We start from the raw sequence: 25,361 nt of genomic DNA, 5'->3' as shown, positions 1-25,361 counted from the left end.
ACTTCATGTTTAAATAGTAAACCTTGTAACAACAAAAAAGAAAGCAAAGAGCACAAATATGGTTAAATACAATTTACTTTACATTGAGGTTTCTAAATTATGTTTGACAATAGAAGCAAAAAGTTTAACACTGACTAATATTGTTCTCAGTGTACTCCACATTTCGCTCAAACTGGTAAAATGTAACTGCAGCTGTGTGTACATACAATAGAACCTCTAGAGTGGCCACTAAAAAAGTTATGCAGTGATATGTGATTAAAAAAAAAAACTATAGATAAGTCAAAATAGAATTCTCAAAAAAGCTCAAGTGGCCCAGAGATATGGAAATTAACAAAACCAGAAATGAAAAAGACAGAAAATGAAATATAAAATGCCAGACTTCAGCATTAGCTAATCAGTAAACCCATAACATGTAAACAGTCACTTTATTTATAAAACAACGTTATGAATTTCCCCTTTTAAAATGAAAGCAAAGTGCTGAGTTTACAAGTTTAAGTGAGATTTTCTCTCATTCGATGCAACAACCATGGATAAATTAAAGAGTTTTGTTTCCTAACTGAAACTTATATTTTCAGTGCTTGCTGTGTATTCTTCCTGACCTTTTTTCCCTGAAGAAATAAAGAGAATGAAAGCATGAGAGAAAGTTTGATTTTTAAAAGGTTATAAACTCTACCTATTACTCTACATTTTACTTTTCTCACTTGATAATATAAAGGGACAATTTTATGAGTGTATATTTATCTCACCCTTTTAGGACTGAGTACTGATCCATCATATGAATCTGATGTGAGCTAGTTAACCTGATTTCCAAATTTTCGCTCTTGTAAATGATGGTTCAGTGGAGATCATTAACTTCTAAGTAGTTCTGGGATTACCCTTGTTGCAGAGGAACTGAGGCTGAAGGGGGATATATCCTTTTTCTCTATTAATTGGTAGGATAAAAATTCAAGTTCAAATCTGTCAGTTTCCTTCCCACAGCCCAAAGCTGAACATAAACGAATCCTCAGAAGCACTGAGATCCAGCAGAGGTTAAGCACATCCAATTGCTCAAACAGTTGGCCTTTCTTCATAGCAATCATTTGATTAGCAAAGACCTTCATCATAAATGAAGCAAAAAATTTCATGCTGAGACAACTCAAACTTAGCATACACATTCTATAAAATCTCTTGCTTTGTCAGCACATGTGTCTCCTCGGACAATTCATTTCCGAGTGTTAGACAAGAGCCCAGTTTCAGGCCCTGGAAGAGGTCCGCCTTCCTGCAACAAATGGCGACTCTGGCGGGGACTCTTTTTCGCTGAGACTGACATCCTGACCACTCGGGGTACTCAGGGGCCAGCTTGCCTGCCAATGGACCAGACCCAGTGGCCGCAACTGGGACCCTTTTGTCCCTGGCCTCCTCCTGACACAGACAACTGGCCAGAGTGCCCCGACGGGTAAGGAACAAGAGACTTTATTGACTTATCTCTCCTTCCCTCTCTCTTTCCTCTCCTTAACGCTTCCTATCCTTCCCCATTTTTCTAGTCCCACAGTCCTGGACGCAGGAATCTGGTCGACGGGCCCTCAGGCTGAGCTGAGGATTAGAGACTGATCACCCCTTGGCAGAGAACTCAAATTCTGGTTCTGGTCTGGTCTGATTTCTGGTAGGGCCGAGTTCCAGTCCTCCCTTCTCTGGAGGCACAGGGGAAAGTCCCATAACGCCTGGATATCTGTAGGTGGCCGGAGACATATGTAAGGCCACCCCTTTCGCCCCCCTCTCCCGCCTCCTCCCCCTTCTTCTTTCAACCTGGCTTCCTTTCCTCCCTTTGAAATCTTTGATGTTAGTACTTGGATCTGAAGTTCTATGTCTGTAGGAGAGACTATATTCTTGTTTTTAAGGGCTTCCCTGTTGGCGCAGAGGTTAAAGCATCTGCCTGCAATGTGGGAGACCTGGGTTCAATCCCTGGGTCAGGAAGATCCCCTGGAGAAGGAAATGGCAACTCACTCCAGTATTCTTGCCTGGAGAACCCCATGGACAGAGGAGCTTGGTGGTCTACAGTCCACGGGTCGCAAAGAGTCGGACACGACTGAGCGACTTCACTTTCACTTTCTGTGTCAGATGAGAATGGTGGGACTTCGACTAGTTTCATTAGCTCTTGAAAAAGCGTCTTACTAATGTCATATCTATACTTCACTTGAATTCAGAGTGATGAAAGTCAAGTTGTTATAGTAAATGAAATAGTAATTATCCTATCAAGATTCTAGATTAAGTGGACCCTTGCTCTATTCTAGCTTCCTCTAATAGATACTTGTATCTATGGTTGGATGCTTCTTTAAAAGGGCTGCATTTCATCTATTTCACACCAGATTAACCTGAGGGAGGAGCTTGCACTAACTTATCTATTCTCCGCCTACTCTAAACAGTGAATTGAAGAGAATAGTTTCTTGTCCTTACAACAAAGTTATCCCACTGAGCTGACTTCTCAAAAGATTTCAGCAAACATACATGGGAGCTTCAGAGGAGCTCATGTCAGTAAGAGGCTTAGTCTGTAACATTCCTAACACTAAAGAAAGTGAAGTTGCTCAGTCATGTCTGACTCTTTGCGACCCCATGGACTGTAGCCTGCCAGGCTCCTCCATCCATGGAGTGGATTGCCATTTCCTTCTCCAGGAGATCTTCCCGACCCCAGGATTGAACCCAGGTCTCCCTCATTGTAGGCAGATGCTTTACCATCTGAGCCACCATGGAAGCCCCTAACACTAAACACATCCTTACTAGCCACCTCAAGTATGGAGGTATATAGATGACTTAGAGTTATTTACATGAGACTCCTTTACCCTGATATATATATGAAATGAGAGGACTGTCTGGCTTGTGAAGAATATCATATATAGGGAAGTGCATGGTAAGAAGAGTGGTACAGATTTTCTGAGCCTCAAACATACATGGTCATGAATAAATCTCAAAAATTTCTTTGTCTAATTAAGATTCTACTAATTTTGAGATCTAAAACTAGGTTTAAATGATAAATGGCTGAGGAAAACTATAGGTTGCTTAAAATGTATGTAATTATGTTTGACTATTGCTTTACGAAACTTTAGATATCTGAAATGTATGTTAATCTATGTTTCCTAGAATCACAGATTTTAGAAGTGAAACTTCGTCTGTGAAAACTTCTTTGTTTCAAAACTGAATCCAAGGCTTACATGTTACTTTTATGTGGTGGTTTCTTATCAAGAAAATAGAAAGAAATATTTGGAAAGAAATAAACCTTGTTATGAGTGATTGCCATAAAAATCTATTTTTTACAAAGTGACATGAAGAGTTAAGACCTTTTACTACTCAACAAATCACAAAGATTTCTTGTCTGTTCTTGGTCCTCATCTTGGTCCTTTCTAGACTTTTTTACTCATGACAGAAGGAAATAGCACTGAAGTGACTGAATTCTTTCTACTGGGATTTGGTGCACAATATAAGTATCAGTATTTCCTCTTCACTGGATTTCTGGTCATCTATGTGACCTCCATGGTGGGTAATATTGGAATGATCCTACTCATCAAGACAGATTCCAGACTCCAAACACCAATGTACTTTTTCCTACAACATTTAGCTTTTGTAGATATCTGTTATACTTCTGCTATCACTCCCAAGATGCTGCAAAACTTCACAGTAGGAAGCAAATTAATATCATTCAAGGGCTGTGTCATGCAGTTATTGATTTATGCAACATTTGCGACCAGTGACTGTTACCTCCTTGCTACTATGGCGGTGGACCGTTATGTGGCCATCTGTAACCCGCTTCACTATCCCACAGTCATGTCCCGAAGAGTCTGCATCCCATTGGTAGCTGGTTCATACATCATGGGCTTCATAAATGCATCTGTGCACACAGGTTTTACATTTTCACTGGCCTTTTGCAAGGGTAATACTATCAATCACTTTTTCTGCGATGTCCCTCCAATTCTTGCCCTTTCATGCTCCAACATTGACATCAACATCATGCTACTTGCTGTCTTTGTGGGATTGAACTTAATATTTACCGAGTTGGTTATCATCTTTTCCTATGGAAATATCATCACTACCATCCTAAAGATGTCCTCTACTACAGGGAGGAAAAAAGCCTTCTCCACCTGTGCCTCCCACCTGGCTGCAGTCACCATTTTCTATGGAACCCTCTCTTATATGTACTTACAACCTCATTCTAATAATTCCCAGGAGAATATGAAAGTGGCCTCCATGTTTTATGGCATTGTGATTCCCATGTTAAACCCCCTCATCTACAGTTTGAGAAATAAGGACGTTAAAGAATCTCTAAAAGTCATATGGAAAAAAAAAATTCTTCTAGGTTGGACCAAATTGTAAAATTCAGCACATCAAGTCATCCAGTAGAGATGTTTAAACACTATTTGGTATTTTGAAATATAGAAAATGCTCACATCTTAAACTAATGCTTCTTTCTTCAACAGATAATTTCTTTGAGTGAAAGTAATATAGTAACTGGAGAAGGAAATGGCCACCCATTCCATTATTCTTGCTTGGAGAATTCCATGGACAGAGGAGCCTGGCAGGCTACATACAGTCCATGGGGTCACAAAGAGTTGACCATGACTGAGCGACTGAGCACACAACATAGTAACATCTCATCTCATCTCTACTTTTCCCTTGGACTTAGTTTGAGAAACATGTTCCACACTACCCATGAAAAGGGACTTTATTGAGATTATTTAACATATAAGTATGTATAGACATCACAAAGTATATAGTTATTTCAAATATATTTCAGATATATTCTTAAAGATTAGAAAACCCCAATTTTGTATATAATCAATATTAAAATTGAGGTTCATGGTTTTCAATTCATTTAAACAAGTTCCCTAAATTGTCTACAAAGAGGATCCTCATATGTTTGGTTTCAATTATTGCATAAACCTGAAATGTAAAATAAATGTACTGCTTTATAAAGGAACATGATAAATGCCCACCAAACCAAACAAAAGAGGAAGAGAGAGGGAGTACACCTGAAAAAGAATTCAGAATAAGAATAGTAAAAATGATTGGAAAATCTTGAAAACAAAATGGATTACAGATAAATAAACTGGAGACAAGGATTGAGAAGATGCAAGAAAGGTTTAACAAGGACCCAGAATAAATAAAAAAGAGTTGATATATAATGAATAATGCAATAACTAAGATCAAAAGCACTCTGGAGGGAACCAACAGTAGAATAACAGAGGCAGAAGACAGGATAAGTGAGGTGGAAGATAGAATGGTAGAAATAAATGAAGCAGAGAGGGGAAAAGGAAAAAGAATTAAAATAAATGAGGACAACCTCAGAGACCTCTGGGACAATGTTAAACGCCCCAACATTCAAATCACAGGAGTCCCAGAAGAAGAAGACAAAAAGAAAGGCCATGAGAAAATCCTTGAGGAGATAATAGTTGAAAACTTTCCTAAAATGGGGAAGGAAATAGACACCCAAGTCCAAGAAAACTAGAGAGTCCCAAATAGAATAAACACAAGGCAAGGGAGGAGCTAAGATGGCGGAGGAGTAGGACGGGGAGAACACTTTCTCCCCCACAAATTCATCAAAAGAACATTTAAACGCCAGGTGAATTCCACAAAACAACTTCTAAATGCCGGCAGAGGCCATCAGGCACCCAGAAAAGCAACCCAAGTCTTCGAAAGGAGGTAGGAAAACATATAAAAGACGAAAAAAGAGACAAAAGAGGGAGGGACGGAGTTCCATCCCAGGAAGGGAGTCTTAAAAAGAAAGAAGTTTCCAAACACCAGGAAACCTTCTCACTGCCGAATCTGTGCCAAGCCTTGGAAGCACAGAAGGCAACATAACAGGGAGGAAAAATAAATAAACAATTAAAAACCGCAGATTACGAGCCCTATGGTAACTCCCCCAGCAGAGAAGCAGTGCAGACGCCTGCACATGCCACTAGCAAGCAGGGGCTGGGCAGGGAGGCGCAGCGTGGGCTGCATTGCTTAGAGTAAGGATCTGGCCTGAATACCCGGAGTGCTATCTGAGCGAAATAATTTGGGCTAGCAAACCAGACTGTGGGATGTCTACCATGCGAAAGCCAGCCCTAACCTAAGACACCGCCAGGCCCACGCACGGAACAGAGGACTGAACAGAGATAGCCGGCTAGAGACCATCCCCCTCCGGTGACAGGCAGCCAGAGCTGGAAGGGGGCAATCGCAGCCCCAGAGAGACATTATCTATAAAACTGTAAGCAGGCTTCTTTGCTAACTAAAACTTCTTGGGTGACTGGACGGTCAACATCTGCCTGAGAAGGTGCGCCAGTCATACACCTAGATAACTGAGCGGCAGGGAGGTGATAAGTTGCAGCAGTCACGCTCACCAAACACCTCATCACCTGAGATGCTTGGACCTGGGAAGGGCACAAAACGCAGGCCCAACCAAGTCTGTGCCCCTGAGGACTACCCGAGTGCCTGAACCTGAGAGGCTTGGACCTGGGAGGTACAAGCAGCCCAGGGCCGGACACAGATGGTTCCTGGCGGAGCAGCCTAGAGCCTGAGCAGTGTGGGCAGGGAGGCTACATGCGCCGTGAGCAGGGCAGCCCCAGTGTGGCTGAGGCACTGCGAGCACACGCCAGTGTTATTTGTTTGCATCGTCCCTCCCTCTCCACAGCATGACTGAACAAGTGAGCCTAAAAAAACAAAAAGTGTCCTCCACCGTCCCCTTTGTGTCAGGGTGGAAACCAGACACTGAAGAGACCAGCAAACAGAAGAATCTATAACAGAGGGAACCGCCTTGGAAGCTACAGGCAATAGATTAAAACCCTGTGGTTAATACCGACTACATAGGAAGGGGCCTATAGATCTTGAGAAATATAAGTCAGACGAAGGAACTAGCCGAAAATGAACTGAACCCACAATACCCACAACAAAACTAGAGAAAGTCCTAGATATATTTTTACTATTTTTATGATCATTCTTTCTTTCTGTCTTTCTTTTAAATTTTTTAAAGAATTTTAAGTCCTCTATTATTCCTTTAATTTTCAATTTTATAACCTACTATTACTTAGCAAAAAAAAAAAAAAGACCCTATTTTTTTTTAAAGCAAACTTCATATATATATTTTTTATAATTTTTTTGACTTTTTTTCTTCTTTTCTTTAACATTGCATTTTTGAAATTCCAAACTCTACTCTAGATATTTAATTTTAACTTTTTGGTATTTGTTATCAATTTTGTACCTATATTTTTTTTAATATAATTTTTGTGAGTTTTTTTTTTTTTTCTCTTTCTTTCTCTTCTTTTTTTTAACATTGTATTTTTGAAATTCCAAACTCTACTCTAGATTTTTAACTTTTGCTTTTTGGTATTTGTTATCAATTTTGTACCTATATTTTCTTTATAATTTTTGCGACTTTGTTTGTTTTTGTTTGTTTGTTTTTTCTCTCTTTCTTTTCCTTCTTCTTTTCTTTAACATTGTATTTTTGAAATTCCAAACTCTACTCTAGGTTTTTAACTTTTGCTTTTTGGTATTTGTTATCAATTTTGTACCTATATTTTCTTTATAATTTTTGCGACTTTGTTTGTTTTTGTTTGTTTGTTTTTTCTCTCTTTCTTTTCCTTCTTCTTTTCTTTAACATTGTATTTTTGAAATTCCAAACTCTACTCTAGATTTTTAACTTTTGCTTTTTGGTATTTGTTATCAATTTTGTACCTATATTTTCTTTATAATTTTTGCGACTTTGTTTGTTTTTGTTTGTTTGTTTTTTCTCTCTTTCTTTTCCTTCTTCTTTTCTTTAACATTGTATTTTTGAAATTCCAAACTCTACTCTAGATTTTTAATTTCTGCTTTTATGTATTTGTTACCAATTTTGTACCTTTAAGAATCCAGTCTTCAGTACTCATTTTTCACTAGGGAGTGAGATTACTGGCTTGACTGCTCTCTCTCCCTTTGGACTCTCCTTTTTCTCCACCAGGTCGCCTGTGTCTCCTCCCTAAACCCTCTCTACTCTACCCAACTCTGTGAATTTCTGTGTGTTCCAGATGGTGGAGAACACTTAGGGAACTGATTACTGGCTAGATCTGTCTCCCTCCTTTTCATTCCCCCCTTTTATCCTCCTGGCCACCTCTGTCTCCTTCCTCCTTCTTCTCTTCTCTGTATAACTCTGTGAACATCTCTGAGTGGTCCAGTTGCGGAGTGCACATAAGGAAGTGAGTACTGGCTAGCCCATTCTCTCCTCTATTGATTCCACCTTATCTCATTCGGGTCACCTCTAACTCCCTCCTCCCTCTTCTCTTCTCCATGTAATGCTGTGAACCTCCCTGGGTGACCCTCACGGTGGAGAAACTTTTCATCTTTAGCGTAGATGTTTTATCAATGGTGCTATATAGAAGGAGAAGTTTTGAAACGACTGTAAAAATAGGACCAATAACTGGAAGCAGGAGGCTTAAGTCCAAACCCTGACTCCAGGGAACATTAATTGACAGGAGCTCATCAAACACCTCCATACCTACACTGAAACCAAGCACCACACAAGGGCCAACAAGTTCCAGGGCAAGACATACCAAGCAAATTCTCCAGCAACACAAGAACACAGCCGTGAGCTCCAAGATACAGGCTGCCCAAAGTCACCCCAAAACCATAGACATCTCATACCTCATTACTGGACACTTCATTGCACTCCAGAGAGAAGAAATACAGCTCCACCCACCAGAACACCAACACAAGCTTCCCTAACCAAGAAACCTTGACAAGCCACCTGTACAAACCCACACACAGCAAGGAAATGCCACAATAAAAAGAACTCCACAAACTGCCAGAATACAGAAAGGACACCCCAAACTCAGCAATTTAAACAAGATGAAGAGACAGAGGAATACCCAGCAGGTAAAGGAACAGGATAAATGCCAACCAAACCAAACAAAAGAGGAAGAGATAGGGAATCTATCTGATAAAGAATTCTGAATAATGATAGTGAAATTGATCCAAAATCTTGAAATCAAAATGGAATCACAGGTAAATAGCCTGGAGACAAGGATTGAGAAGATGCAAGAAAGGTTTAACAAGGACCTAGAAGAAATAAAAAAGAGTCTATATATAATGAATAATGCAATAAATGAAATAAAAAACCCTCTGGAGGCAACAAATAGTAGAATAACAGAGGCAGAAGATAGGATTAGTGAATTAGAAGATACAATGGTAGAAATAAATGAATCAGAGAGGAAAAAAGAAAAACCAATTAAAAGAAATGAGGACAATCTCAGAGACCTCCAGGACAATATTAAACGCTACAGCATTCAAATCATAGGGGTCCCAGAAGAAGAAGACAAAAAGAAAGACCATGAGAAAATACTTGAGGAGATAATAGTTGAAAACTCCCCTAAAATGGGGAAGGAAATAATCACTCAAGTCCAAGAAACCCAGAGAGTCCCAAACAGAATAAACCCAAGGCCAAACACCCCAAGACACATATTAATCAAATTAACAAAGATCAAACACAAAGAACAAATATTAAAAGCAGCAAGGGAAAAACAACAAATAACATACAAGGGAATTCCCATAAGGATAGCAGCTGATCTTTCAATAGAAACTCTCCAAGCCAGGAGGGAATGGCAAGACATACTTAAAGTGATGAAAGAAAATAACCTACAGCCCAGATTATTGTACCCAGCAAGGATCTCATTCAAATATGAAGGAGAAATCAAAAGCTTCTCAGACAAGCAAAAGCTGAGAGAATTCTGCACCACCAAACCAGCTCTCCAACAAATACTAAAGGATATTCTCTAGACAGGAAACACAAAAACGGTGTATAAATTCAAACCCAAAACAATAAAGTAAATGGCAACGGGATCACACTTATCAGTAATTACCTTAAAGTAAATGGGTTGAATTCCCCAACCAAAAGACAAAGACTGGCTGAATGGATACAAAAACAAGACCCCTACATATGTTGTCTACAAGAGACCCACCTCAAGACAGGGGACACATACAGACTGAAAATGAAGGGCTGGAAAAAGATTTTCCATGCAAATAGGGACCAAAAGAAAGCAGGAGTAGCAATACTCATATCAGATAAAATAGACTTTAAAACAAAGGCTGTGAAAAGAGACAAAGACGGTCACTACATAATGATCAAAGGATCAATCCAAGAAGAAGATATAACAATTATAAATATATGTAAGACAAATGTTAACAAGTATGAAAGGAGAAATTAACCATAACACAATAATAGTGGGAGACTTTAATACCCACTCACATCTATGGATAGATCAACTAAACAGAAAATTAACAAGGAAACACAAACGTTAAATGATACAATAGACCAGTTAGACCTAATTGATATCTATAGGACATTTCATCCCAAAACAATGAATTTCACCTTTTTCTCAAGCGCACATGGAACCTTCTCCAGGATAGATCACATCCTGGGCCATAAATGTAGCCTTGGGAAATTCAAAAAAATAGAAATCATTCCAAGCATCTTCTCTGACCACAATGCAGTAAGATTAGATCTCAATTACAGAAGAAAAACTATTAAAAATTCCAACATATGGAGGCTGAACAACACACTGCTGAATAACCAACAAATCATAGAAGAAATCAAAAAAGAAATCAAAATTTGCATAGAAACGAATGAAAATGAAAACACAACAACCCAAAACCTGTGGGACACTGTAAAAGCAGTCCTAAGGGGAAAGTTCATAGCAATACAGGCATACCTCAAGAAACAAGAAAAAAGTCAAATAAATAACCTAACTCTACACCTAAAGCAACTAGAAAAGGAAGAAATGAAGAACCCCAGGGTTAGTAGAAGGAAAGAAACCTTAAAAATTAGGGCAGAAATAAATGCAAAAGAAACAAAAGAGACCATAGCAAAAATCAACAAAGCCAAAAGCTGGTTCTTTGAAAGGATAAATAAAATTGACAAACCATTAGCCAGACTCATCAAGAAACAAAGGGAGAAAAATCAAATCAATAAAATTAGCAATGAAAATGGAGAGATCACAACAGACAGCACAGAAATACAAAGGATCATAAGAGACTACTACCAACAATTTATGCCAATAAAATGGACAACGTGGAAGAAATGAACAAATTCTTAGAAAAGTACAACTTTCCAAAACTGGACCAGGAAGAAATAAAAAATCTTAACAGACCCATCACAAGCACAGAAATTGAAACTGTAATCAAAAATCTTCCAGCAAACAAAAGCCCAGGTCCAGACAGCTTCACAGTTGAATTCTACCAAAAATTTAGAGAAGAGCTAACACCTATCCTACTCAAACTCTTCCAGAAAATTGCAGAGGAAGGTAAACTTCCAAACTCATTCTATGAGGCCACCATCCCCCTAATACCAAAACCTGACAAAGATCCCACAAAAAAAGAAAACTACAGGCCAATATCACTGATGAACATAGATGCAAAAATCCTTAACAAAATTCTAGCAATCAGAATCCAACATCACATTAAAAAGATCATACACCATGACCAAGTGGGCTTTATCCCAGGGATGCAAGGATTCTTCAATATCCGAAAATCAATCAGTGAAATACACCACATTAACAAATTGAAAAATAAAAACCATATGATTATCTCAATAGATGCAGAGAAAGCCTTTGACAAAACTCAACGTCCATTTATGATAAAAACTCTCCAGAAAGCAGGAATAGAAGGAACATACCTCAACATAATAAAAGCTATATATGACAAACCCACAGCAAACATTATCCTCAATGGTGAAAATTTGAAAGCATTTCCTCTAAAGTCAGGAACAAGACAAGGGTGCCCACTTTCACCATTACTATTCAACATAGTTTTGGAAGTTTTGGCCACAGCAATCAGAGCAGAAAAAGGAATAAAAGGAATCCACATTGGAAAAGAAAAGTAAAACTCTCATTGTTTGCAGATGACATGATCCTCTACATAGAAAACCCTAAAGACTCCACCAGAAAATTGCTAGAACTAGTCAATGAATACAGTAAAGTTGCAGGATATAAAATCAACACACAGAAATCCCTTGCATTCCTATACACTAATAATGAGAAAATAGAAAGAGAAATTAAGGAAACAATTCCATTCACCATTGCAACGAAAAGAATAAAATACTTAGGAATATATCTACCTAAAGAAACTAAAGACCTATTTATAGAAAACTATAAAACACTGGTGAAAGAAATCAAAGAGGACACTAATAGATGGAGAAATATACCATGTTCATGGATTGGAAGAATCAATATAGTGAAAATGAGTATACTACCCAAAGCAATTTATAGATTCAATGTAATCCCTATCAAGCTACCAATGGTATTCTTCGCAGAGCTAGAACAAATAATTTCACAATTTGTATGGAAATACAAAAAACCTCGAATAGCCAAAGCGATCTTGAGAAAGAAGAATGGAACTGGAGGAATCAACCTACCTGACTTCAGGTTCTACTATAAAGCCACAGTCATCAAGACAGTATGGTACTGGCACAAAGACAGAAATATAGATCAATGGAACAAAATAGAAAGCCCAGAGATAAACCCACGCACATATGGACACCTTATCTTTGACAAAGGAGGCAAGAATATACAATGGATTAAAGACAATCTCTTTAACAAGTGGTGCGGGGAAAACTGGTCAACCACTTTTAAAAGAATGAAACTAGAACACTTTCTAACACCATACACAAAAATAAACTCAAAATGGATTAAAGATCTCAATGTAAGACCAGAAACTATAAAACTCCTAGAGGAGAACATAGGCAAAACACTCTCCGACATACATCACAGCAGGATCCTCTATGACCCACCTCCCAGAATATTGGAAATAAAAGCAAAAATAAATGGGACCTAATTAAACTTAAAAGCTTATGCACAACAAAGGAAACAATTAGCAAGGTGATAAGACAGCCTTCAGAATGGGAGAAAATAATAGCGAATGAAGCAACTGACAAACAACTAATCTCAAAAATATACAAGCAACTCCTACAGCTCAATTCCAGAAAAATACATGACCCAATCAAAAAATGGGCCAAAGAACTAAATAGACATTTCTCGAAAGAAGACATACAGATGGGTAACAAACACATGAAAAGATGCTCAACATCACTCATTATCAGAGAAATGCAAATCAAAACCACTATGAGGTACCATTTCACGCCAGTCAGAATGGCTGTGATCCAAAAGTCTACAAGCAATAAATGCTGGAGAGGGTGTGGAGAAAAGGGAACCCTCTTACACTGTTGGTGGGAATGCAAACTAATACAGCCACTATGGAGAACAGCGTGGAGATTCCTTAAAAAACTGGAAATAAAACTGCCTTATGATCCAGCAATTCCAATGCTGGGCATACACACTGAGGAAACCAGAAGGGAAAGAGACACGTGTACCCCAATGTTCATCACAGCACTGTTTATAATAGCCAGGACATGGAAGCAACCTAGATGCCCATCAGCAGATGAATGTATAAGAAAGCAGTGGTACATATACACAATGGAGTATTACTCAGCCATTAAAAAGAATACATTTGAATCAGTTCTAATGAGATGGATGAAACTGGAACCTATTATACAGAGTGAAGTAAGCCAGAAAGAAAAACACCAATACAGTATACTAACGCATATATATGGAATTTAGAAAGATGGTAACAATAACCCTGTGTACGAGACAGCAAAAGAGACACTGATGTATACATCAGTCTTATGGACTCTGTGGGAGAGGGAGAGGGTGGGGAGATTTGGGAGAATGGCATTGAAACATGTATAATATCATGTATGAAACGAGTCGCCAGTCCAGGTTCGATGCATGATACTGGATGCTTGGGGCTGGTGCACTGAGATGACCCAGAGGGATGGTATGGGGAGGGAGGAGGGAGGAGGGTTCATGATGGGGAACACAGGTATACCTGTGACGGATTCGTTTCGATATTTGGAAAAACTAATACAATATTGTAAAGTTTAAAAATAAAATAAAATTAAAAAAAAAAAAAACTGGAAATAGAACTGCCTTATGATCCAGCATTCCCACTGCTGGGCATACACACTGAGGAAACCAGAAGGGAAAGAGACACGTGTACCGCAATGTTCATCGCAGCACTGTTTATAATAGCCAGGACATGGAAGCAACCTAGATGTCCATCAGCAGATGAATGGATAAGAAAGCTGTGGTACATATACACAATGGAGTATTACTCAGCCATTAAAAAGAATACATTTGAATCAGTTCTAATGAGGTGGATGAAACTGGAGCCTATTATACAGAGTGAAGTAAGCCAGAAAGAAAAACACCAATACAGTATACTAATGCATATATATGGAATTTATAAAGATGGTAACAATAACCCTGTTTACGAGACAGCAAAAGAGACACTGATGTATAGAACAGTCTTATGGACTCTGTGGGAGAGGAAGAGGGTGGGAAGATTTGGGGAATGACATTGAAACATGTATAATATCATGTATGAAACGAGTCGCCAGTCCAGATTCAATGCATGATACTGGATGATTAGGGCTGGTGCACTGGGACGACCCAGAGGGATGGTATGGGGAGGGAGGAGGGTCGAGGGTTCAGGATGGGGAACACATGTATACCTGTGGTGGATTCATTTCGATATTGGCAAAACCAATACAATATTGTAAAGTTTAAAAATAAAATTAAATTAAAAAAAAAAAAAACCCAAGGTGAAACACCCCCAAGACACATATTAATCAAATTAATGAAGATGAAAAACAAAGAGCAAATATTAAAAACAGCAAGGGAAAAGCAGCAAATAACACACAAGGGGATTCCCATAAGGATAACAGTTGATCTTTCAATAGAAATTCTTCAGGCCAGAAGGGAATGGCAGGACATACTTAAAGTGTCGAAAGAGAAAGACCTACAACCCCAATTAGTATACCCAGCAAGGATATCATTCAAATATGAAGGAGAAATCGAAAGCTTTACAGACAAGCAAAAGCTGAGAGAATTCAGCACCACCAAACCAGCTCTCCAACAAATGCTAAAGGATCTTCTCTGAACAGGAAACACAGAAAAGATTTATTAACTCGAACCCAAAACAACAAAGTAAATGGCAACGGGATCATACTTATCAACAATTACCTTAAACATAAATGGGTTGAATGCCCCAACCAAAAGACAAAGACTGGCTGAATGGATACAAAAACAAGACCCCTATCTATGCTATCTACAAGAGACCCACCTCAAAACAAGCGACACATACAGACTGAAAGTGAAGGGCTGGAAAAAGATATTTCACACAAATAAAGACCAAAAGAAAGCAGGAGTAGCAAAATTCGTATCAGATAAAATAGACTTTGAAGTAAAGGCTGTGAAAAGAGACAAAGAAGGACACTACATAATGATCAAGGGGTCAATCCAAGAAGACGATATAACAATTATAAATATATATGCACCCAATATAGGAGCACCGCAATATGTAAGACAAACGCTAACAAGTATGAAAGGGGAAATTAACAGTAACACCATAATAGTGGGAGATTTTAGTACCTCACTCACACCTATGGATAGATCAACTAAACAGAAAATTAGCAAGGAAACACAAACTTTAAATGATATAATAGACCTGCTGCTGCTCCTGCTGCTGAGTCACTTCAGTCGTGTCCGACTCTGTGCAACCCCAGAGATGGCAGCCCACCAGGCTCCCCCGTCCCTGGGATTCTCCAGGCAAGAACACTGGAGTGGGTTGCCATTTCCTTCTCCAATGCATGAAAGTGAAAAATGAAAGTGAAGTCCCTCAGTCCTGTCTGACCCTCAGCAACCACATGGACTGCAGCCTACCAGGCTCCTCCATCCATGGGATTTTCCAGGCAAGAGTACTGGAGTGGGGTGCCATTGCCTTCTCCATACAACAGACCAGTTAGACTTAATTGATAACTATAGGAAATTTCACCCCAAAACAATGAATTTCACCTTTTTCTCAAGTGCACACGAAACCTTCTCCAGGATAGATCACATCCTGGGCCATAAATCTAGCCGTGAAAAGTGAAAGTGAAGTCTCTCAGTTGTGTCCGACTCTTTGCAAACCCGCGGACTGTAGCCCACCAGGCTCCTCTGTCCATGGGATTCTCCAGGCAAGAATACTGGAGTGGGTTGCCATTTCCTTCTCCAGGGATCTTCCCAACCCAGAGATTGAACCCAGGTCTCCTGCATTGCAGGCAGACGCTTTATCCTCTGAGCCACCAGGGAAGCCCCAAAATCTAGCCTTAGTAAATTCAAAAAAGTTGAAATCACTTCAAGCATCTTTTCTGATCACAATGTGGAAAGATTAGATGTCAACTAAAAAAAAAACTATTAAAAATACAATCATATGGAGGCTAAACAACGCCGGGAGAGAAAAGCGGAGGGAAGAGGAAAGAAAGAAGACAGGGAAGAAAGACAAAACAGAGGGAGAAAGCAAGAGAGTTCAGGAAGGTAATTTGTTACTAACAGGGCAACTCTTTCAACAGTGAAACCAATAACTCCCTAAAGGACAAAATTACATTTTGTCCCCTCTGGAAATATGAACTTTTATTCAGCAAAGAATAATTAATGAATGCTGTTTTTTCCGGTTCTTCCACAGCCTCTAGAAGCTCAGACTCTCAAGAGATCAAGTAGTGATCCCTCAAACCCCAGCTATAAACTCCCAGTCAGGAAGGAACCCCACGGGGAGCCTTGGCAGTCAGCCTCCACCAGTTGCAGAAAGAGAATCTGGGAGCAGCATTGGTGTAAGTAAAACAAAATAAATTTCACTTTTCAACATCAGCCATGTCTCACTGCACTGCATGCAGGGAGTGGCAGGTGGCATGGTCAGTCAAAGTTCATCATGTTTTGCCCTAAGGGCAGGAGGAACCCCATCATCACTGGTGATGTAATGGAAATGGAGTGAGGGAAGTCAGTAGGGCTGAGTGTTGCCTGAGAAGGCACATAAATGAACAAATAATTGGATGACTTAATTCACTAATCAATCACTGCATCAATATTCTATGCCCATAGTGTATTATTTGCATGGGTTATGATGGCCATTTGATGTACACTGATTTAATACTTGTCCTCGTGTGGATAAATTTACATAAATTTGCTCCCTTGAACCTCACATCATTGCAAAGCAGGCTTCACATTTTTTCTTCTTCCTTTTTATACTGTCATTCTGAATAAAAATGCATTCACTGGAAGTTGCAAAGATAGTAGATAAAGCTACCGTGTTTGATACCATCATGTTCAGGGAAGATACACCATGATTTCAATTCTTTTAAATTTTTAAAGGATTTTTTTTTAATGGCTTAGGATATGGTCTACCTTGACATATATTCTGCTGGTGCTATAAAAAAATTCATATTCTCTTTTAGATGGCATGTTTGGTAAATGTCTACTAAATCCAGTTGTTTGATGGTGCTGTTGAGTTTTTTCATAGTCTTATCGTTTTCTGTCTAGTTTGTTCTACCAAGTGTGGAGAAGAGTGCTAATGTATCCAACTATAACTATGCTTGTCTATGTTTCCCTTCAGTTCTATCAGTTTTTGCATCGCATATGTTGCATCTGTCTTCTTTGGTACTCATACCCTTAGGATTTCTATTTCTTCTTGGTAGCTTAACCCTTTTATCATTACACACTATCGCACTATCTCTGGTAATTTTATATGCTGTGACGTCTATTCATCTGCTATTAATATAGCCAGTCTTTCATTTTTTGACTGATGTTCGAACAAGCATATGTTTTCCCTTTTCTTTGAAACACATGTATATTGTTCTGTGTGAAGTAGGTTTCTGACACACAGCATTTGTGTCATTCTTATCTATGCACCTAATCAAGTTCTTTCTTTTAGTTGGGGTTTAGATAGTATATCTTATAACAGTAAGAAAGAAGAAAGCCAAGGAAAGAGAAAAGTATGAATAAATAAAATTGACTTTCTCTTGAGATTTCTAAACTATGTTTGACAGTAGAACTAGAAAGATTAATTCTAACTAATGTGATTCTCAATATATAGAGCATTTCACTCAAGCTGGTAAAATGTAAGACCAGCTATTCATACACACGATAGAATCTCTCGAATAGCCACAAAAAAAGTTATATAAATATCTGTGATAAAAAACACTATAAATAAATTTAAAAAGTGACATTCTTTAAAAAATTCAAGTGACTCACAGAAATGGAAACAAATAAAGCCAGAAATAAGACACATAAAAAAGTATAAAATGGTAGACTTAAGCCTGAGCAAATCAGTTAATCCATAAAATATAAATGGTCATCTTTGTTTTAAAACAAAAAAAATATTTTTAAAAAAGCATTTTTTTAAACTAAAGAAACAGTGCAGAGATATATAAGTTTATAAAGTGATTTTTTCTCTCACTCAGTTTCCCACCTATTCATAAGTCAGTTTGCAACGTTCCTAACACTGAAAGTACATTTTTACTAATCATCTCACGTAGAGAGGTGCATAGCTTGGCTTAGAGCTGCTGATACGATGAGGGTACTTTCCCCGATACATATATGAAATAAGAGGACCATCTGGCTTGTGAAGAATGTAGGTTCACGGTGAGGATAAGGGCTTCCCTGGTGGCTCAAACTGTAAAGAATCCACCTGTGATGCAAGAGACCTGAGTTCAGTCCCTGGTTTGGGATGATCCCGTGGAGAAGGGAATCAGCTGCCCACTCCAATATTCTTGCCTGGAGAATTCCATGGACAGAGGAGCCTGGCAGGCTACAGTCCATGGAGTCACAAAGAGTCAGACACTTCTGAGCAATTAACACACACACACACACACACACACACATATTAAACATGTATCCATAGTTTCGTAAAGCAATAGTCAAACACAACTTATGTACATTTTCAGCAACCTATAGTTTTTCTCAGCCATTTATCATTTTAATCCCAGTTAAATTTCCTGAAATTAGTAACTTTTTAATTAGAGAGAGAAATTTTTGCGACATTCATGACCATATGTTTGGTCCATTATCTTTGTACCATTATCCTTACAATGTACTTCCCTTTAACTGATATTCTTTAAAAGCCAGATAGTCCTCTTATTTCATATATATATATATATATATATATATATATATATATATATATATATATATATACTGTTGGTAGCTTGATAGGGATTGCATTGAATGTATAAATTGCTTTGGGTAGTATACTCATTTTCACTATATTGATTCTTCCAATCCATGAACATGATATATTTCTCCATCTATTAGTGTCCTCTTTGATTTCTTTCACCAGTGTTTTTTATAGTTTTCTATAAATAGGTCTTTAGTTTCTTTAGGTAGATATATTCCTAAGTATTTTATTCTTTTCGTTGCAATGGTGAATGGAATTGTTTCCTTAATTTCTCTTTCTGTTTTCTCATTATTAGTGTATAGGAATGCAAGGGATTTCTGTGTGTTGATTTTATATCCTGCAACTTTACTATAATCATTGATTAGTTCTAGTAATTTTCTGGTGGAGTCTTTAGGGTTTTCTATGTAGAGGATCATGTCATCTGCAACTATTAGCAAGGTGAAAAGACAGCCTTCAGAATGGGAGAAAATAATAGCAAATGAAGCAACCGACAAACAACTCATCTCAAAAATATACAAGCAACTCCTACAGCTCAACTCCAGAAAAATAAATGACCCAATCAAAAAATGGGCCAAAGATCTAAATAGACATTTCTCCAAAGAAGACATACAGATGGCTAACAAACACTTGAAAAGATGCTCAACATCACTCTTTATCAGAGAAATGCAAATCAAAACCACTATGAGGTACCATTTCACACCAGTCAGAATGGCTGCGATCCAAAAGTCTACAAATAATAAATGCTGGAGAGGGTGTGGAGAAAAGGGAACCCTCTTACACTGTTGGTGGGAATGCAAACTAGTACAGCCACTATGGAGAACAGTGTGGAGATTCCTTAAAAAACTGGAAATAGAACTGCCTTATGATCCAGCAATCCCACTCCTGGGCATACACACTGAGGAAACCAGAAGGGAAAGAGACACATGTACCCCAATGTTCATCGCAGCACTGTTTATAATAGCCAGGACATGGAAGCAACCTAGATGTCCATCAGAAGATGAATGGATAAGAAAGCTGTGGTACATATACACAATGGAGTATTACTCAGCCATTAAAAAGAATACATTTGAATCAGTTCTAATGAGGTGGATGAAACTGGAGCCTATTATACAGAGTGAAGTAAGCCAGAAGGAAAAACATAAATACAGTATACTAATGCATATATATGGAATTTAGAAAGATGGTAACAATAACCCTGTATACGAGACAGCAAAAGAGACACTGATGTATAGAACAGTCTTATGGACTCTGTGGGAGAGGGTGGGAAGATTTGGGAGAATGGCATTGAAACATGTGAAATGTCATGTATGAAACGAGATGCCAGTCCAGGTTCAGTGCACGATGCTGGATGCTTGGGGCTGGTGCGCTGGGAAGGCCCAGGGGGATGGTATGGGGAGGGGGGAGGGAGGAGGGTTCAGGATGGGGAGCATGTGTATATCTGAAATTAAAAAAAGAAAAAATAAATAAAAAAAATAAAATAAAATAAAATAAAAAACATTGAAAGAAATTTAGGAAATAAATAAACCCTGTTGTGAGTGATTACCATGAAAATATAATTTTTTGCAAAGTGACATAAAGTGTTAAGGGACTTTTCTATTCAACAAGCCATTTCTTTTCTTTTCTTGGTCTCCCTCTTGGTCTTTTCTAGACTTTTTGTGCTCATTACATCAAGAAATAGCACTGAAGTGACTGAATTCTTCCTTCTGGGATTTGGTGTCCAGTATGAGTTTCAGTATTTCCTCTTCACTGTATTTCTGGTCATCTATGGGACCTCTATGGTGGGTATTATTGGAATGATCCTACTCATCAAGATAGATTCCAGACTTCAAACACCCATGTACTTTTTCCTACAGCATTTGGCTTTTGTTGATATCTGTTTTACCTCTGTTGTCACTCCCAAGATGATGCAAAACTTCATAATAGAAAATAAATCAATCTCATTCAAGGGCTGTGTTGTACAATTATTGGTTTATACAACATTTGTAACCGGTGACTGTTACCTCCTTGCTGCTACGGCGGTGGACCATTATGTGGCCGTCTGTAACCCGCTTCACTATCCCACCATCATGTCCCGAAGAGTCTGCATCCAGTTGGTAGCTGGTTCATACATCATGGGCTCCATAAATGCATCTGTGCACACAGGTTTTACATTTTCACTGGTCTTCTGCAAGGGCAATACCATCAATCACTTTTTCTGTGACATTCCTCCAGTTCTTGCCCTCTCCTGCTCCAACACTGACATCAACATCATGCTAATTTTTGCCTTTGTGGGATTTAATCTGACATCCACTGTGTTGGCCATCATCGTTTCCTACATGTTTATCCTGGCTGCCATCCTGAAGATCTCTTCCAATGCAGGAAAGAAAAAAGCCTTCTCCACCTGTGCCTCCCACCTGACAGCAGTCACCATTTTCTATGGAACCCTCTCTTACATGTACTTACAGTCTTATTCGCATAATTCCCATGAAAATAGGAAAGTGGCCTCTGTATTTTATGGCATTGTGATCCCCATGTTGAATCCCCTGATCTATAGTTTGAGAAATAAGGAGGTAAAAGAAGCTCTAAAAGTCATATGGAAAAAATTCTTTTTCAGATTGGATCCAAAGTGTTAAAATTCAGCACATCAAAGCATCCAGTATAGCTGTTTGACCACTATTTAATATTTCTGAAGTAGACAACTTCTTCACATCTTGGTTGTGGTTGTGGTTTAGTTGCTAAGTCATGTCCAACTCTTGTGACCCCATGGGCTGTATCCCACCAGGTTCCTTCTGTCCATAGGATTTTCTAGTCAAGAATACTGGAGTGGGTTGCCATTTCCTTTACCAGGGGATCTTTTTGACCCAGAGATTGAACCCGGGTGTCCTGCACTGCAAGCAGATTCTTTACTGACTGAGCGACCAGGGAAGCCCCAATGCTACGTCCAGTAGATAATTTCTTTGACTGCAGGAAATTCAGCAACATATCATCAGACCTATTTTCCCTTGGTTTTAGTTTGAGGACCATATCCCATACTACCCATGAAAAGGGAATTTTTATAATATAATCTCTTATTTTAAGATTATAAGATATAAAGTGTGTATAGACTTGACAATGTATATAGTGTTTCAAATATATTTCAGATATATTCTTAAAGAGTAGAAAACCCCAGTTTTGTGTTTGTGCTGCTAAGTGCTTAGTTGTGCCCAATTCTTTGAGAGCCCATGGACTGCATCCTGCCAGACTCCTCTGTCCATGAAACTTTCCAGACAGGAATACTGGATGGGGTTGCCATTTCCTATTCTAGGGGATCTTCACAACCCAGGGATCAAACCTGTATCTCTTGTGTCTCCTGCATTAGCTGGCAGATTCTTTACCACTGTGCCACCTGGGAAGCTCAATCCATATTAAAATTGAGGTTCATAATTTCCTATTCATTTAAACACATTCCCTAAATTGTCTACATAGAGGCTTCTCATTGGTTCTGTTCCAATTATTGCATAATCTGAAATGTAAAATAAATGTACTCCTTTGAAAAGTGCCTTATAACTCAGACTATTATTGTTGTTTTTCTTCAGTTGCTTGGTTGGGTCTGACTCTTGACCACCACGTGGGCTGCAGCACGCCGTGCTTCCTTGTCCTTTACCATCTCCTCCTGCCCTCAACCGTTCCCAGCATCAGGACCTCTTCCAATGAGTTGGCTCCTCCCATCAGGTGGCCAAAGAGTTGGAGCTTCAGTTTCAGTTTCAACATCAGTCCTTCCAATATTCAGGGTTGATTTTCTAAAGGATTGACTGATTTGATCTTCTTGCAGTCCGAGGGACTCTCAAGACTCTTCTCCAGCATGACAGTTTGAAAGCTTCAACTCTTCAGCGCTCAGCCTTCTTTATAGTCCAGCTCTCACATCCATACGTGACTACTGGAAAAACCATAGCTTTGAACATATGGAACTTTGTCAGCAAAGTGACATCTCTGCTTTTTAATATGCTATCTAGGATTCTCATAGCTTTCTTTCCAAAGAGCAAGTGTCTTTTTGTATATCTTACTCCACAGCAATAGAAAACCTGGAATGTAGATGGATCTAAAATGACAGTAATCATTCATTTATTTAAATGAGAAAATGAAAAGGCCAAGAGTGCTCTGAGTCAGGAAGACAGACTGTTGAGGGAAAAAAAAAAAAAAAGAGCTTTAGTAAATAGATTCAGGTTAAGTGATCAAAACCCTCAGATGACTCTAAAGATGCCATGTTAGCCAGATGAAAGAGCAGGTTTCACATAAAATAATACCAGCCAATCTAATGAACTGGCCAGAAAAATGTACTTACTATTAAATAATACAAGAATTATTGGGCAAAAAAGAAAAAGAAAATATATCTTTTCAAATACACTCTCCTTCCTAAATTCTAAGAAAAGAGTAACACTAACATGAAGTCAGTGGAGCAGAACCAGAGTCTGCCCAGCAAAGAGTTTGTCTATCAAGGAAGAAACCTTCTCTCCAAGGCAGGCCCATGTATCTTCAAAGACCAGGGGCAGTAACTGAGAATCATGGAACGCAGACAGAGGGGGTCCTGAGATCTTGGAGGGAAAATTGGAGATTAATGTACAGAGTTTTGACTATAGTTAAAATACAGTACCATATACTTGAAATTTGCTTAGAGAAAATGTTTTAAGCATTGTCACCACAGAAAGGAAGGAGGGAAAGAAGGAATAGAGGGAGTGAGGGGAGAAGGGAGAAACAGGAAGGAATGAAAGAAAAAAAAAAGAAAAATATGTGAGTGATAGATTTATTAATGAGCTTAATTATTGTGATCATGCCACAACCTATATCAAAATGCAAATTACATACATGCAAATTTTGTCAGTTATGTCTCAATGAAGCTGGTAGGAGGGAGATGATAAAGCAAAGAAAAATTTAGTGCACGTGTGTAAGTCTATGTGGCCAAATAGGAATTAACACTCAAAATGCAGTCACACAGTGCTGCACTTTCAACAGAGGTGAAAGAAATCCCAAAAGGAAATAAACTCCATGACAAATAAACAAAAGCAGCAAAATCTCTGACATTGACATCAGTTCTGACATACGAACAGTTAGCAGTCATTAGCCCTTGTCCAAGAGAGAGCCCTCCTTTCTGACATTACGTAGGCCAGTAATGGTCTGATGTTGCATAACCATGTATTTTTCATAAACATGAGCTTTATACTTTAGGCTGGGTGGTTCAAGACTAGACTGAGGGAAGTAGAAAATATAAACCCTACTCTTAAATAAATCAATATTTTGTGCATTCATTTATATATTTTCATGAATTTTAAACATTTACATGTAAACATTTACTAGTATAGAATCATGGGACACCCATAATTGAACCAGATAGTCTCTAGCAAGAGATTTAGGAGCACCAAGATCGCTCAAAAGAAAGAAAGAAAATAATACTATAATTAACCTGTTCACCTTCTTTCCAAAGCAGTTGGAGGAATAGAACCAGGACTTATTCCCAGCCTAGCATAGCAGCCTGGGAGCCTGAGAGAACCACCTGGAAGGGTAGCTAGAGGTCAAAACGGGATGAAGACTAAGCACATGTTCATGAAGCAGAAGCCTAAAGCTCTGTCATCAAGGGGATACCCTCCTAAAAAGTGAAATCACTCAAAAATAAAAGTGAATGAAAGTTTGGTACACACAACAACTTCGATTAATTTCCAGGGAATTATGCTGAGTGAAAAAGCCAAACCACAGAGTTGTACGCTGTGAGTTCCAGTTACAGAACATATTTGAAGTGACAAAAATGTAGTAATCGAGGACAGATTAATGGTTACCAGGATTAGGAGCGAGTGAAGAAGGGGTGCGGTGAGGTTAGGTCGTGCTGTAAAAGAACACATGGGATTCTTGTCTGTGCTGTTCAGTGTCTGGACTGTGATGGTGAGTACAGGATCACTGTGGACCATAAAATTCTTTAGAAATTATTACAAGCACATACACACAAATGAGTATGGGGCAGATTGGGGATATCTGGATAAAATCAGTGGAATGCATCAATGTCAATAATCTGGTTGTGACATTTTATTACAGTTTTGCAAAAGATTACCATTAGGGGTATATTGTTTTTCTGTCACTGCTACAACAAATTACCATAATTTTAGTGGTTTAAAACAACACAAAGTCTAAGCTATGGTTTTTCCAATAGTCATGTACAGATGTGAGAGTTGGACCATAAAGAAAGCTGAGTGCCGAAGAATTGATGCTTCTGAACTGTGGTGTTGGAGAAGACTCTTGAGAGTCCCTTGGACAGCAAGGAGATCCAACCAGTCCATTCTAAAGGAGATCAGTCCTGAACATTCATTGGAAGGACTGATGCTGAAGCTGAAACTCAAATACTTTGG

General features: G+C 38.6%; 2 protein-coding genes across 2 annotated transcripts; both read left to right on the top strand.

The window, feature by feature from the left end:
- Window positions 1-3,390: 3,390 nt before the first annotated feature.
- On the top strand, window positions 3,391-4,341 carry LOC113906008 (putative olfactory receptor 5AK3). The gene has a single exon (XM_027564034.1). It carries the CDS (start codon window positions 3,391-3,393, stop codon window positions 4,339-4,341), a length of 951 nt encoding a protein of 316 aa, XP_027419835.1.
- Window positions 4,342-16,824: 12,483 nt separating this feature from the next.
- LOC113906007 (olfactory receptor 5AK2-like) lies at window positions 16,825-21,623 on the top strand. Its single transcript, XM_027564033.1, has 2 exons — window positions 16,825-16,829; window positions 20,660-21,623. Exons 1-2 carry the CDS (start codon window positions 16,825-16,827, stop codon window positions 21,621-21,623), a joined length of 969 nt encoding a protein of 322 aa, XP_027419834.1.
- Window positions 21,624-25,361: the final 3,738 nt, after the last annotated feature.

The sequence above is a fragment of the Bos indicus x Bos taurus genome, chromosome 15, assembly GCF_003369695.1.
Source record: "Bos indicus x Bos taurus breed Angus x Brahman F1 hybrid chromosome 15, Bos_hybrid_MaternalHap_v2.0, whole genome shotgun sequence".
NCBI classification, from domain to species: domain Eukaryota; kingdom Metazoa; phylum Chordata; class Mammalia; order Artiodactyla; family Bovidae; genus Bos; species Bos indicus x Bos taurus.
This window is presented reverse-complemented; position numbering and strand designations above follow the sequence as displayed.

Excerpts from the sequence above, each read along its gene's own strand:
- LOC113906008 (XM_027564034.1), top strand. The coding sequence starts at position 3,391 with ATGACAGAAGGAAATAGCACTGAAGTGACTGAATTCTTTCTACTGGGA.